Here is a 14,611-nt window from a genome sequence, read left to right on the forward strand (position 1 = left end):
TATGAATAGGAGAAATTGTAGTCAGATTTGGTCAAATCAAAATAATTTATATGATTAATTAATATAATATAATTATTATGTGGTCGATGTATAATTTAAAAAAAGTAACAGATCAGGGCGGTGTTGAGAGAAAAGAAGAAGTGGTGGTGGTAATTAAGAGGCACTTTGGGACATGTGCTGAGAACGATGTTGCCCATATGAAAGAGAGAAGAGATAAAGCCCTGGAAGCACAACGAGGAACATTGAAACAAGATTGTGTTTCTATGGACCTAGGATTAGCACTCAAAACTCGTCAAGTTGTAGGCCCACATTGTTCGATTCCAGCGACTGAATGACAGAACGAAGTAAGTGATAAAATTTTGTGGAAAATATTTATAATTAATTGGCTCTGAACATGAAATTAATATAAAAAAATGTAACACGTTTTCATTGATGCAAGAATATTATTTGTTATATCGTAATGATCTTATCGTGCGATATTGATTGTTTGATTTGAAGTATACATTTTGTATGTAGTAAACACATTAATCTTCTAGACTGTGTAGTGGGAGTTCAAAGTTTGATGTGGAAGATATAAATCACTGTTACGTGGAATTTTAATGGCACTTTTATATTATTTATTCATACATAAATTATGTGTGATAGCTACACAATATTTGAATTTTACATTTATGGTTTATTATGTTCATACACTTTCTAAAAATATAAAATAGAGAATTTTCGGATAAGGTGTAAGTGTAATGTTGAAACTTTTTTGAAAAAACGTGTAATTTTTTATTTTGAAAGAGGGTTTACATGTAATTAACCCTTATAAATGTATATGATCATAAGCGATTGATGACAGCGTGTAATCTATGTATCTTAAGTGAGTGCTGGTATAATATATTTTGTGAGGTGTTTGTATAAAATTTCATTATTAAACAAATAAGAGTACGTGTATGTGTATATAGAGAGATCTAATGTACGAGTGTTAATGTAATTTTTTTAGGATAAATTAAAACGACATTTCCTAAAGTTTCGTAAAATTATCAATACCCCCTCATTATTTGAAAAATTACTAATACCCCTTGAGTTTAACGGCGTATAACAATTAGTCCAATCCGTTAGGTTTCCATCCATTTTTTATGGTAAACTGACTAAAATGTCCTTATGGATTAAAAATCATAATTTTATTTATTTTTTAAAATTTTAAATTTTTTTGGACTAAGTGGATAATTTTTAAAATTTTTAAAAAAATTTCTTTCATCATGTTCAATTTTTATATAATTTTTATTTTTTTAAAAAATAAATAGAGTAAGGGCAAAATTTATTAATTTTATACCTTCATACTTCATTTAAAGATTACATAATTTTTTCAAATACCAAAAAAATATTCATAATTATGATAAATTTTAAGAATGTTTGTAATTTACCCTTTTTTTTTTTTCTTTATTGTGGTGTAAAGTTATCTCATAAAGGTAACAATGTTCCGACAAAAAATATTATACGTGGAAAGTGGAGGACTCGCGTGGCTCGTACAATTCGTGCAGTCACTTTCCGCATATATAATAGTAAAGGTCAAATACATTTTGTCTTGCTCAATTATAATTCAACTAGTATTTATCTTTCTAAATTAATAAATATAATAATTACCTCATTTTTAGTTGATTGATTAGAAAAAATTATTTAAAATATTTTAAATATTTATATTATTCTTAATAGATTCAAATATTTTTCGAATTAAATCATCACTGAATTATTTTCTATTTGAAATGAACTTTTAATAAGTGTAAAATTTAAATTAGAAGAAAAGTAATAAGTTAATATATATATATATATAATAGATACACAATAGATATAATATCTCAAAAAATTCATGATATATAATTTTGAAAAAAAATGACATATATATTAATCAAGAGTTAAACACTTTAAGAAAATAAATAAATAAATATATTATATATTTTTCAAAGAAATTAACCGATTCAAAAAACATATATGTAATTACTCATTTTATCTAAAAAAAATAAAATTAAAGTAAAATTTTAGATTTTTGTCACGATTAATCAATATTTGTCATGATTTTTGCCATGGCTAATATTTTGACCACACCTGCAGAAACAACGGCTAATGACCATTGCGAAGCCGTGTTGATTTATATTTACCACAATGTTCTTCTTTTGACTATAATAATTAATCGTAGTGAAAAATTACATTTTTTTTTAGTGATTGAGAAGTAGCACTTATGCCGTCAGCATGTCGTGGTCATGACGCTCATGTAAGAATGACACGTTCCATAAAATCATGTAGCTTCATAAGTATGGTTGGTCTATGCTGAGTTTTTTTATTACATTTTCGTATTATATATTAATTTCATATTCATGAGTGACTGACATATATGTATATAAATTTTTAAATTAAAAAAAAAATGAACATTATTAATGTGTGTGGAATTTCCGATCCTATATTCTTACAATCGATTACTAAATTCAGTCACAAGGGATATAAATTAATCAAGTCAAGCCAAACACGACACTGTTCAATTTTTGTTTCCTTTGTCTTAATATAATTTGATTTGTATTTCAGTCTATTTTATTATTAAAAGAATTAAATTCAATTGAATCCAATATAAATCAAATTTTAAATGATTTTTTTTTTGTTTACATGTTTTAACATAATTGAGCACATCTAAATAATTTTGTTTTAGGGTAAATTACGGCCACCTTCTCGAATCTTGGCATAATTATAAATATTTCTTGATTATTTAAAAAATTAAAAATACCCCCTAATTTTAACGTCATTCTAACAAGGAACCCGTTACGTTAGGTTTTCATCTAATTCTCGTGTTGAACTGTCTAAAATGTCATTTTGAATTATCAATTATAATTTCATATACTTTTTAGAATTTTATAAAATATTTTATGAATTAATATCCTCAATGAATTATTTACTGTACGTACCCATACTCAATTTTTTCAAATATTTTATTTTTCTTTAAAAATAAAAGCAAGGGTAAAGTAGTAATTTTTATCTTACCTAACCGTCTAAGAACTTCATAAATATTTTTCATTTTCAGTGGAGTATTTTTAATTTTTCAAACAAAAAGAGAGCATTCATAATTACACTAAACCTCCGGAGAGGTAGCTGGAATTTTTACCCTTTTGTATATCACACGGTATATATACTTCAAGTTGATTATCGTATTCAATCAATATAACCTAATTTAAAGGAATAATTACACTGCTCCCTCTAATATTTGGTGTAATTATACGTAAACCCGATGTAATTTAAAAATTTACATATAGTATTCCTAATTCTGTCTAACAAATAACCTCCCGATTAGTAAAAGCTCGTTGAATTTGCTGAAATTAGGGAAAAAAATTGAATGAGGATCCATTTTTATCCCCAGTTGATTTATTACTAACTTATTGCAAATCAAACAAATTTTTTATTTAGATATTTTAACATTAACTGGACACATTAATTTAAATGATTTTGCATATATCACACGGTATAGATGTTCTAAATTATAAACCTGAGTTAAATATTAATAAATTTGAGAATCAAGTCATTAATAAGTGAACGATGTGTCGTTGATCCCACAACAAAATATTGGTCGTGGATCGAAATCATAAACTTCATATATCCAGCCATCAATTAATTAAGAAAACCTAATATTACTGAATCAAAAAGAACATCATAGATTTGTGTTTGATGATTATGGATTTCGTGACCAACTTCCCTAAGTAGTTTTGAACGCGGTCATCAACATCATGGGCTCACAATATATATATTCATGCATCCCATGTGATAGGGATAGTACCTCTCAATGGAGTAATTAGACAAAAATACTCTTTCAAATAAAGAAAATAATAGAAAAGTTACAAGATTTGCGCACTTTTTATTGGTGGGGTCGTTGGACCAACCTGTCCATCCAATCTGGAGCTAGGACCTGAAATATCAACTGTTGATTTCTCAATAGGCATTCTCCTTGAAATAACGCCACGTGCATGGCCCTATTGTATATAGACGTTTGGACCTATACATACATACTGATATCTGAAATTATTTATGGTACGTTATGTTTATTACATATTCGACCATATTAAACCTTTTAGTTTCGATCTCACTCTATACTGACTTAAGTATCAGTGAGTTTTAGTTGGGGACTTCCCAACTAGCCTAACGATCTTCTTTGTTCTCAAGATTCACATCTTTAGTGGTTTAGGATTTCCTCAACCTTATCATTGAGAGGTGCAGTGCACGACCTGGATCACGATGTATGTAATAATATTGGAGCATCAATGTCCAATGAACATGTGGTTTTCGTTGTAATATTTGCAACTATATAGGAACATTGATTTGGTATCAAAAAGTTCACAAGCTCTATTCCTCGTTCGGGAAACCAACGAAACATGATATACTACTTCCCAATCATACACTGAAAAAGGTACACATTTAGTGTGCTAGGTCTGTATTCATTGTATCTTTATTTCGAGTGTTGAGAATTCACTTTTTTCGAAAAGTACATGAAACAAAAAAAAAAAAAAACTATCAAAAGATAGCGAGAGGTTGAAAAGTCAAATAAATAAATTAAGTATAAAAAAATATAAAATGACAGATCAAAAAACATGAGATACTAACACTATGTTTGGATTAATGTTTTGGATGTTTTTGTTTTGGTGTTTTGGAGATAGAGAGAGAAAAATAGAGATAAGTAAGTATGTGTTTTGAGATAGACGGTATGTTTGGATTTGTGTTTCGATATAATATAAAATAATGTAAAATAAGTGGTGTAGGTTTGATGTTGGGATTTGGAAGACAGGAGTTACTGTTCATTGTCAAATCATGTCTTTTAATATATGTATTTAATAATATATATATGTGTATGTATATATAGTATTTTGTTTGTTAGTGAAATATAATATATATATTTATGTTAAAAGAAGAATAAAAAATAATAAAAAAAAAATTAAATTACAATTGCACACCTAGTTGAGGTGTGCAAAATACAAAAACAAACAAGGCTTTGTATTTTGGCCCATCTCTAAAATGGGCCAAAACACAAAACCAAACATTGTGTAAAAGAGTTCGTTTTTTGTAATAATAAAGTATAGATACTGATCCAATATCGAACATTTTTCAAATCCAAAAACAAAAAGGCTATCGGGCGGAAGCAAGAGCAATATGTTTGGCATGATGTTGGATCAGAATTTATAAGCCATAATGCTGATATGGGCTGCAGAGCACCAAATAGCAATGGAGAAGGAGTTTTGTTGATCCGAATATCCAAATAATTATTCCAAGTATGGAGGAGGTCACAGGCCTCGATCCACTTCTTTGTCGGAATAACCTGCAAACACAGAAGTCAAGGTTGTTGGGATGTTCTGCCGTTCAAATTATAAGACCAAATAAATAAGGTAAAATTACTTAGAATCTAACAATAGAAAAGTGGCTTAGAATTTAACAATAGTAAAGATGCTCGAAATCTAACGGTTAGAGTATACCTATGAAACAATTGGACGCAGTATTTATTATTTTCAACCAGTAGTACGATCGATATTTGGGCTCCTGGGATGATACTATTTATCCAACCGTCTAGGGTGAGGCTCTTGGGTCTAGCATACCCGACCCAAGAAGGAAAAACACGTGGATTATGAGTTTGTTTGGTCGAGGAGAAAAGTGGACGCATGGAACAAGTAGAAGTAAACATATGTATATGAAACCTCCTAAGAGGCCACTTTATTTTTCAAAATTGAGTGAAGAAATGAAAGTAAAAGGTCAAAAAAAAATATATATATATTTTATTTTTATTTATTCTATTACTCGTATATAAAATTTTTCTTCAGTTTTCTTTTACCTCCCACCGATAATACCAATACATAATTTTAAAGAAAAGAAAATCAAATATCCGGAAAAACTACTATGTCGCCGATCATTGGTAGTAATTTTTATTTTATTCAAACTAAATAGTTCACAATAAATGCACAATACTCATTTTGATTTATATTTTTACTAATAAGATTTTCAAAATTTTCATATACTAAAATTATTTTAGTATAATATTAACTTGTTTATTTTCTAATATAAAACAAGGAGAAAGTGTTCATCAATAAAACTACATAAATTTGTCTTTTCTTTCTCAATCTATTTTTTCGATACCAAATAAAAAAAAAATTTAAAATTTATTGCTCTTCCAATCCTACCAAACATTTGAACAAAAATTATTATTTTTTTCCTCCTCTTCACGCCCCCCCCCCCCCCCCATTTTCCCTTTCCTCTCACTTAATCCAAACAAATCTAAGATAATTAAGGTAATTTCTATTGATGTTGGGAGTATTTATGTCTATTTCACATTGACCTGTATCAGAATGCTATCCTTAACCCAAAACACAAGGGAAAAACAAAGGTAACCAATAGGATTAAAGAACATATATATAGAACATAGGTAGGAGAAGATCTGATTGGTTGAAATTTGAAATAGTATTATCCATTGTAAATAAATAAAAAGGTTTGATAGGCAGCTGCGACTTACAACGCCCTTAAACATTTTCACAGCTTCAAGAGAGTGAATAGAGGAAAAATGGGAAATACAAGAGATAATAACCATAGAGAGCCTTACAAAGAATATATTATGTCAAGAAAAAAACATCACTTGTAATAATCTGGTTATTGGGATCTGATAATTCTTCTTCTCCATTTGGAGGATCTGAACCTCAAATTCTTGCAACAACAAATGATTCGTTCCTGTGTTCAATGTAGAACTTGTCTCCTATGGGCTTCTGGTATGAATTATAAAGGTATTTTGATCTCTACATGAAACAAACCTTATCCCCACATGCTATGCTCTGCTCATCTTGAGCTTTGCTTTGATGAGTACCATAGTTTCTTCTGGCATATCAGTATCTTTTCTGTTTCGACCCCGTATTCCGTTTCTTCTTTATGACACCCCCATCTCATGCCTTTTGCTAGTGTAGCTACAGCGTCCACGAAGTAGCTTGATTCGCGGATGATGGCGTACCCGTTGGGACGGAGAATGCGGTCCATCTCCAGCAGAACATACTTCATTTCGCACCTGCACGTGCGTTACAGTTCATGTCAAAACAACTGTGATTGGGACAGCATGTGAAAGAAAATAGATGTGAGGATATTACACTGACACATCCTGAGGTTCAGGGATATTACAAAGAAAATTCTCAGTTTTAAAGAATTTGCCGGGCTCTTGCAGTTATGTTTGGTAATATTGTGGTGGAGCTTTACCTGTGACTTTCAGCAGTGAAAAGACCATCGAGATGAAGAAGATCGTATGTCCGAGGATACGTGGAGAAAGCCTCGCACCTAAGATGATCAGAAATCATCAGCCAATCAAGTCACATAAGAAGATGCAAGATTACGTCTTAGAGTGCAGGTGATTATCATACCAGTCATGATACGTCCCGATGAGGCCTCTGTCATACACCACGGGGAGCGTGTTCGGCGAGTACGAGGAAACAACATTCATGACCCACAGAGGATAATCGATCAAAGCAGCAGCGAAACCTCCATACAGAGTGTTCATGTCCATGACGTTTCTTATCTTATCGGTTCCTATAGCGGGGAGCAACTTCTTGTAGTGCTTTACCCGTGTTTTCCATTTGCTATCGTCGTGCTTGAAAGCCCCATCACTGCCGCCACGGACATCAGCAACACGCTCGGGAGCGGTGTGCAGGCGTTCCGGCCATTTTGCAAGGGATTTTAGTGCTACTTTTTTGTACTTCTGGTTAGGGGTAACGACACAAGGCCGAATAGGAGTGTACCATGCTGAATCAGGTTCAGTACCATCATCACATTTCGCGGGGTAGTTATCTGGCACCTCAAGCTTCTTGTAGCAGCTGTTATCAGATAATTTCTGCCAAACGGCGATGTCGTCTTTCTTGTTGTACAATTTGAAACACATGGAAGTTAGCAATTCTTGCAACTTTTCGTAGTCTGATTTTTGCTCTTCAATAGTTGTATTCCATCCCTTCCAACGATTCTCATAGTTTACTGGCGGCCCAGACAGCACCCAGAAACCACCAGGTCGGAGAATACGATGTATCTCTAAGAGGTAAATTCCACCTGACATGAGAAACAGAGACAAGATTCATGAGTACTAAATTATTGAGCAAGGTAAAAGAATTTAAACACTCTTATTTTATCGTGTAGTTACCGAATTCGGTCCATGGAATAAGGCATCTTGAGCAGTGTGCCATGTCGAAAGAGTTAGACGGAAAAGGAAGTCTTTGTGTTGAGATGATGCCCAGAATTGCAGGAATTCCTCGCTCTAGAGCGAACTGAACTTGAGCCTCGTGATTATCTCTGGGGGCAAGAGAGACTGTGAGAATCCCACGATCTAGTAAATCGCCTCCCCAACTAGCAACCTAAACAAATCAAGAGCAGAAAACATAAATATACTCAGTTGCCCCCAACAGCAATCGGACAGGATAAAACGAGTATAAAATCAAGTTAATTTTGATTAGGCTTGCATTGTTTACGTGATACATGCAGAAAGATGAGATTCGAAAATGACTTAGGCTATCAAACAGAGTATAAGTCAAATTCTTGAATCATACCAAGTTGACTAGATAATAAGGATCACGAAGATATAATAATCTTGTAGATCCATCAAGTAAGCAATGGTAATCAATAAGTAAATAATACTACAAAATTAAGCAGCAGATGGATGAAAATCAAGAATTCGACTCACCCCACATCCAGTATCAATGGCAGTTCGGATTGTCCCGTCTTTCATTCCTGGAATCAAGTCTACCATCAAATCGACATAGTGACTGACACCGTTGGGGAACATAGTGCCTCCACCAGGGAAGAGGAACTTCTCCCCTTCTTTCTTCAGCCAGTGTTGATTTGATTTTTGTTTGTTGATCCAATCGTATGGAACGTTCCTGAGGATATCCAAACATTTTAATGTGTGACCATTAAAAGTTGTAACTGCTCTACGATGAGATTTTTCAAGCAGGAAGCGCGTAATACCTGTACCAACATTCGCCTTTGCTCTTTGGCCACCTAATAGGCAACTTATAACCATCAGGAGGGGGAACTAAGCATTCTTGCTTTTCAAACACCGGAGGGCAATGGCGCTCCATGAAAGAAAGCCGATGGATGCTGTACTTCTTCCACCTCTGCAACAGTACCATAATGTCATTCTTATGATTGCTTTCAAATCTCAAAAAGAGAACATCAAATTACAATATGAGTAAAGAAAACACCTTCGGATCTGTGCATGGTGTGTAATCCTGAAACTCTGGACTGCATTCAGGAAAGGTTACAGCTTTAATTTGGAGAGACCCTGCAGCTGTCTCTTTGGGAGTTTCGACCTTTTTACTGACTTCCTGCGTTGCAATTTTGCCCTTTTCTGAACAAAAGATTCCACCAAGATAGAATGAAAACCCGCATAGCACGACTAACATTATTGCCATGGGGACTTTCTTAGATTGTTTATCCGGGTGAATAGCTGGTTTTCCCTCTTTATGCTTCATGGTATGAAGATTTCTCTACAAACTGCATTCAGTAAAAGAAATTGTCAGGGAAAACGGAGCCGAAGAGACGACAAGGGCGGAGAAAGAAATCAAGACTGGAAGCTTTAACAATGACTTCGATTTCTTCAGATTCACATTATCAATGAATCGGATGATGACAAAAGAATCAAGAAAGTGTAATGAGGAAGAAAGCAGACGAATGATAAACACTGATCAGATTGAGATCTCGATTAGAAAAAAATATGAAAACTGCATAAATCACATCAGTGGTCACTTCATCAAAACTCAATAATTGGAAAATGTAAAACATCAACAATGCAATCACACACATCAAATCCAAAAGCAAAATGAAAGTAGCAATTTCCAGCACCAAGCAAAGACCTACTCTATGCGACTCAGAAATCATAAATAGTAGGAGATCCGAGAGGTCAAGCTAGATGTAAACTAGAAAGAACCACCACATTCAAAGACAATCATGGAAACATAGCAGATCTAGTGGTCATGATAAGCCATTATGAACTAACTTTCAGACCTGCAAAAACTATAAGATCTGATAGCAAAAGGGACACATAAAACTTTCTCTGTCACAATGTTTTCCTATTTCAACATGATTTTGGGGCCACCACTTTTGAATTTCAGCCGTCTTGATGAGGGCCCCCTCCACCACCAACTCAGAGTAAGACGAGTGAAAAATGAATCCAATTCAATCAATCACACCTAACTGTAAGTCTGTAACCATGCAAAAGCGATCAAAGTTGGAAAAAAATAAAGCATGCATAAATAAGTCCAGATGAAAATCAGTTCAAGAAAATAGTAGTTTAAGCAACCCTTTCAGATGATGAAGTTTCTGTCAAGCAAAGAATCATTGTCAGCCAATCAACTAATTTTCCTTCAAACCAAACTCCATCAAGCAGAAAAGAGTAGACAAGAGAGGGAGCTAAACACACTGAGAAGTCAGAAACACATGTTCGTGTGTGTAACTGTGAGTAGAAACAGGGGAATGGGGTTTATGCTGATCTGATCCAATTGTGGCAATTGCCTAAAGATTTAATCTTTAGAATCAAACTAAATCTCCCAGCCCAAATCAGATCTGCTTCTGGCAAATACAGATAGCCCTTTTAGAATGCAGGCCAAGATTTCCAAACCCACAAAAGAAAACACAGAACTAATCATATAAGGCAGCCTGCACAGCTGCAATTTCACAAACCATTCAAGAAACACAGAACGATGTGAATTAAGAACACACATATAGAACAAGTGGGAGAGCTTCATAAGCAGCAAGGGGGGAAAGTAAAAGAAAAGTACCTTCTGCAAAGAATGAGTGTGCAGGCAAGATGTACCCACAATAAGTGTCAAACAAATGTGAAGAACTGAATGTACTTTTTGTACATGTAAAGGTCTGTACTTTCAAGAATCCAAAGACCCAAGTTTTTCAGGCTGCTCAGAAGAGGGATCCCTCTAAATATATACTCTGTATACAGAGATAATGAAGGAGAGAGAGAGAGGGACCCTAGAAGAAGAAGAGGATGAGGAGAAAATGTGATTTGTACCTCACACTGTCACACAGCTACCTCACATACATATACTGATACATGTTCATTTTCACTGAGATTTTTCATTTTTTTTTTTTTCCATTCACAAGCACCATATACATCTCTCGTCTTTTCACTATGCCGTGTGCCTCGCTAGCTGTCTTCTTTCTGGTTCTTTATTTTAATTACATTTGCAATTTTTTTTTACTCGGTCATCAGAGGTACCTTCCTTCTACTTTCTTTATTCTCTCTGTCCTCTCTCTCTCTCTCTTCTTTTTCTGTGTATATATCCAATCTCTCTCTCCTTCCCTTTTCTGTCTTTTCATCTGGGGTGAATTCCACGCCATAATAAATGGTAAAAATGACAAGTTGAATGAATTTTACCCATGAAACTACAAACGAACAAGGGCCCTTTGGTATTACCAAAAAGAATAAAAGATGTAAGAAGGGCCCGTCTCGAATTCCGTGTTCTTATTTTCTCTGCCAAGATTTGTGAAATTTGAGGTAAAAAGTTTCCATATTTTTACCCGATCACAACTGTTAGTGCAACCCAGTCAGAATCCGACACCTTACTCTAAACTAAACTATGTATGCCATGTGAAAAAGAGTCGGGTCGTCGGTGATTCATAAAGGCTGTCCCCACCCCACCAATCACCATCCATCCAACAAATTATTGTCATTCCTTCTACTTTATACGCTGCTTTCATTCCTCACCTCCACAACAAAACAAGAACTCAAAACTTCTATCTTCATTTCACAAATTTCAGCGCAAGTAGCAAAATTAATGTTGTCAAAATATTTAGACACAATCACGGTTTAGTGATTGAATCTGCCTTGGGAATTCATTAAAAATCTCTAGATTTTAATTTTATGTACTATATACAATTGAGAATTACAGACAAATTTTTTTTATGATCAAATTAAGTTAAACACTCAAATATTATTATTGAAATGATCACTGGTCCTGAATTACGAACGCGCATCAGCGGATTGAAAATACATTTATTTTAAAAATAGCAAATTCCCAAAAAAAATAATTTGAGTTTCGGTCAATATGTAACTAATATTTTCATACCTATAATGTTTTTGTTAATAAAAATGAACTTTAGTCCAGAAAATGTAATCGTGGTTGGTCATGGAAAACAACTAAGGTACTACTACCACAAGAACAATATTATTTAATTTGATAGGCTGTTTTGATTTTTATATATGTTATTTCAACTCAAAAATAAATGTTTAAGGCAGCATGATTTTTAATAAATTCAAAATAAGTCACCTACGACATAATTAATTTGAAAATATTTAGAAATTCGAGTGATAGATAACCATCATAAAGAAAATAAAAATAATAATTCCGACTTCAAAATAAATAAAAACATAAGCTACATTATAGATATGGCTTGCAACTCGATCGATACCCTATTTTGCAAGGAATTGTCCGACTTGACACCAATCCCGTACCGATGTATTGTCTGTTTTTACTTCAATTCTACAAGGAGGAGCCACACGATTTTGTTCTAATAAGAAACCCTGTTAGAAAGAGGAGATATTGAAGTTTATAAACCACTTAAATTCCTTATATATAACTAATACAAAATACTTACGTCCATCAATTATATATTATGGAATCTTGGATAAACTTTGGAATAATTTAAGTAAAGATACATTATTACAAAAAAAATAGAACGACTTTCTTGTACTTCTTGCATCATAGTATTTAGTACCAACTCCTTGACGGTGCAGCATACGAACATTAAATGCTAGTACCAAAAAAGATATTAAAAAATGAAACAAATGTTTTCCTAATTTAAATAAATAAATCAATGTCACGACTTTATTTCGTTCATTAATTAATAATTAATTTATGCATACCAAGTAAATCACGTTCACATGCATTTTTGACTACCCGATTAATGACCCCTTTGTTTTCTCATGCATACTATTTATATAGTACGTTCTCTGTCGGTTACCCTCCTCCGAGCATTTATTTTAATTAGTAATTGTGGTATGTTATTTTTGCGTGTATATAATAAATAATATTTTATATTTTAAAATATATTATGAATAAAAAAATATATATATGAACCAACACGTCATATTTTCTAAAAAAATATAAAAAGAAAACAACAAAAAAGAGGAAATAAACTTAGGAATATTATCGATAACAATAATATTGGTGTCGCAGTGTCATAACCGCCGTTTGTGCGAGAATATTGCCTTTTCTTATATATTAGTATAATTTATTTATTTTTGTGAGGAAATAAATACCAAAAGAAATATAAATATTTTATTTCCCAAAATTTAATTACTATGAATCTATAATTAAATGTGTGTAAGTTGTGATAAAATATTATTCAGAATTATTCGTACCTCAATATCGTATTAAATTTATTTACATGTTCGTGTAATTAATTTAACAAAATATTGAACTATTTTAAATGTACATCATTAATTATTTGTAACGGTGAAATTAAATTCCGACAAGTGCATTAATATTGGATGTTTCATAAGACGTTCGTCTCCAGGTAATTGCAGTTTGCTATTAATGTTCAAACTTAAAAAAAGGAAAATATTCTACTATTAAAATTAATTACATAAATGTAGCCAAAATCACGTAATTGTTCAACCCAATTGTTGAATATTTTTAGAAGTGGGCTCATAATTTCCGAAATTAATTCAATACATTGATAAATTTAAATCAACGAATATATTTAGAAGAAACAATAAATTGAGAAAATGAAGGTGCTGAAAAAGGAAAGGTTGACATTTTTTAAAAGAAAGGTGTTGAAGAAGGAAAAAAGAAAATGCTGACTTACCAAATCGACACGGATGTAGCAAATTACTAAAATAACCCTGGCCAATTAAGTGTAATAGGGGTAGGTGAGGGATAAAGCAGATTTTACCCTTACCTATCCTTATTTATCATCGTAAGATTGTATTAGTATAGATATCCCATTCATCGTGAAGAGGGTGAAAAAAAGATAAAACGGCCCTGTATTATAATATAATTGTGCTAAATTGCACTTCCGACAAATAAAAGCTTAGTCGATCTCATTTTTATAAAAACACTAATGTAAAAAATAAAGTATGTGTTCATATTTATTAAATTGATATTTTGATTGTAAGATATGAATGTTAGGACAGGAACATGGTTTTAGTACTCAGCAATGAATACATAAAAGAAATTATGGGGAAATGCGTGGTTAGGCCGCAATAATATGTAATAATTATGTAAGAAGGAAACAAGCTTTGCTTTTAATGTTTCAACTAATTAATTATTTAACCAATAAATCGGTGACAAAATGCCATTGCTCCTGCTTACTAGTCATAATAATAATTGCGTGTGTGTATGTGTGTGTGGGGGTAGGGTTAGGGGTAATATATAATTACTAGTGCAATTATCTCAAGCATTCTAATAGTTGTAATAGATCCAAATCCTGTTTGGTCATAATTAATAATATTTAGGGACAAAAAATAATAAATTACATTAAAAATGTTTATTATGAATAATAATAAAATAAAGTTGCAAAAACAACCCGTCGACATTTATTAACAGGTAATAAGAACGGACCACTTTCAATCAAA

At 32.4% G+C, this 14,611-nt stretch overlaps 1 protein-coding gene across 3 annotated transcripts; it reads right to left on the minus strand.

Moving 5' to 3' along the window:
- Window positions 1-6,443: 6,443 nt before the first annotated feature.
- Window positions 6,444-11,108, minus strand: LOC105172750 (putative methyltransferase PMT20). Of its 3 annotated transcripts, none has more exons than XM_011094321.3 (8): window positions 10,800-11,108; window positions 9,225-9,516; window positions 8,989-9,137; window positions 8,705-8,900; window positions 8,168-8,378; window positions 7,401-8,076; window positions 7,240-7,317; window positions 6,444-7,054 (listed from the first exon to the last, which is right to left on the minus strand). In XM_011094321.3, exons 2-8 carry the CDS (start codon window positions 9,492-9,494, stop codon window positions 6,832-6,834), a joined length of 1,803 nt encoding a protein of 600 aa, XP_011092623.1. In that variant the 5' UTR covers window positions 9,495-9,516; window positions 10,800-11,108; the 3' UTR covers window positions 6,444-6,831. The 3 variants fall into 3 exon arrangements, with proteins under 3 accessions (XP_011092623.1, XP_011092626.1, XP_011092624.1); XM_011094324.3 differs by lacking the exon at window positions 10,800-11,108 and adding an exon at window positions 10,027-10,672; XM_011094322.3 differs by lacking the exon at window positions 10,800-11,108 and adding an exon at window positions 9,880-10,008.
- Window positions 11,109-14,611: the final 3,503 nt, after the last annotated feature.

The sequence above is a fragment of the Sesamum indicum genome, linkage group LG6 (assembly GCF_026168435.1).
Source record: "Sesamum indicum cultivar Baizhima isolate 11 linkage group LG6, ASM2616843v1, whole genome shotgun sequence".
In the NCBI taxonomy this organism is placed as follows: Eukaryota; Viridiplantae; Streptophyta; class Magnoliopsida; order Lamiales; family Pedaliaceae; genus Sesamum; species Sesamum indicum.

Coding starts and splice junctions, on each gene's coding strand:
- LOC105172750 (XM_011094321.3), bottom strand. CDS start 9,494: ATGAAGCATAAAGAGGGAAAACCAGCTATTCACCCGGATAAACAATCT. Junction 7,318..7,400: donor ATCGGGACGTATCATGACTG/GTATGATAATCA, acceptor TGATCATCTTAG/GTGCGAGGCTTTCTCCACGT. Junction 7,055..7,239: donor TTCACTGCTGAAAGTCACAG/GTAAAGCTCCAC, acceptor ACGCACGTGCAG/GTGCGAAATGAAGTATGTTC.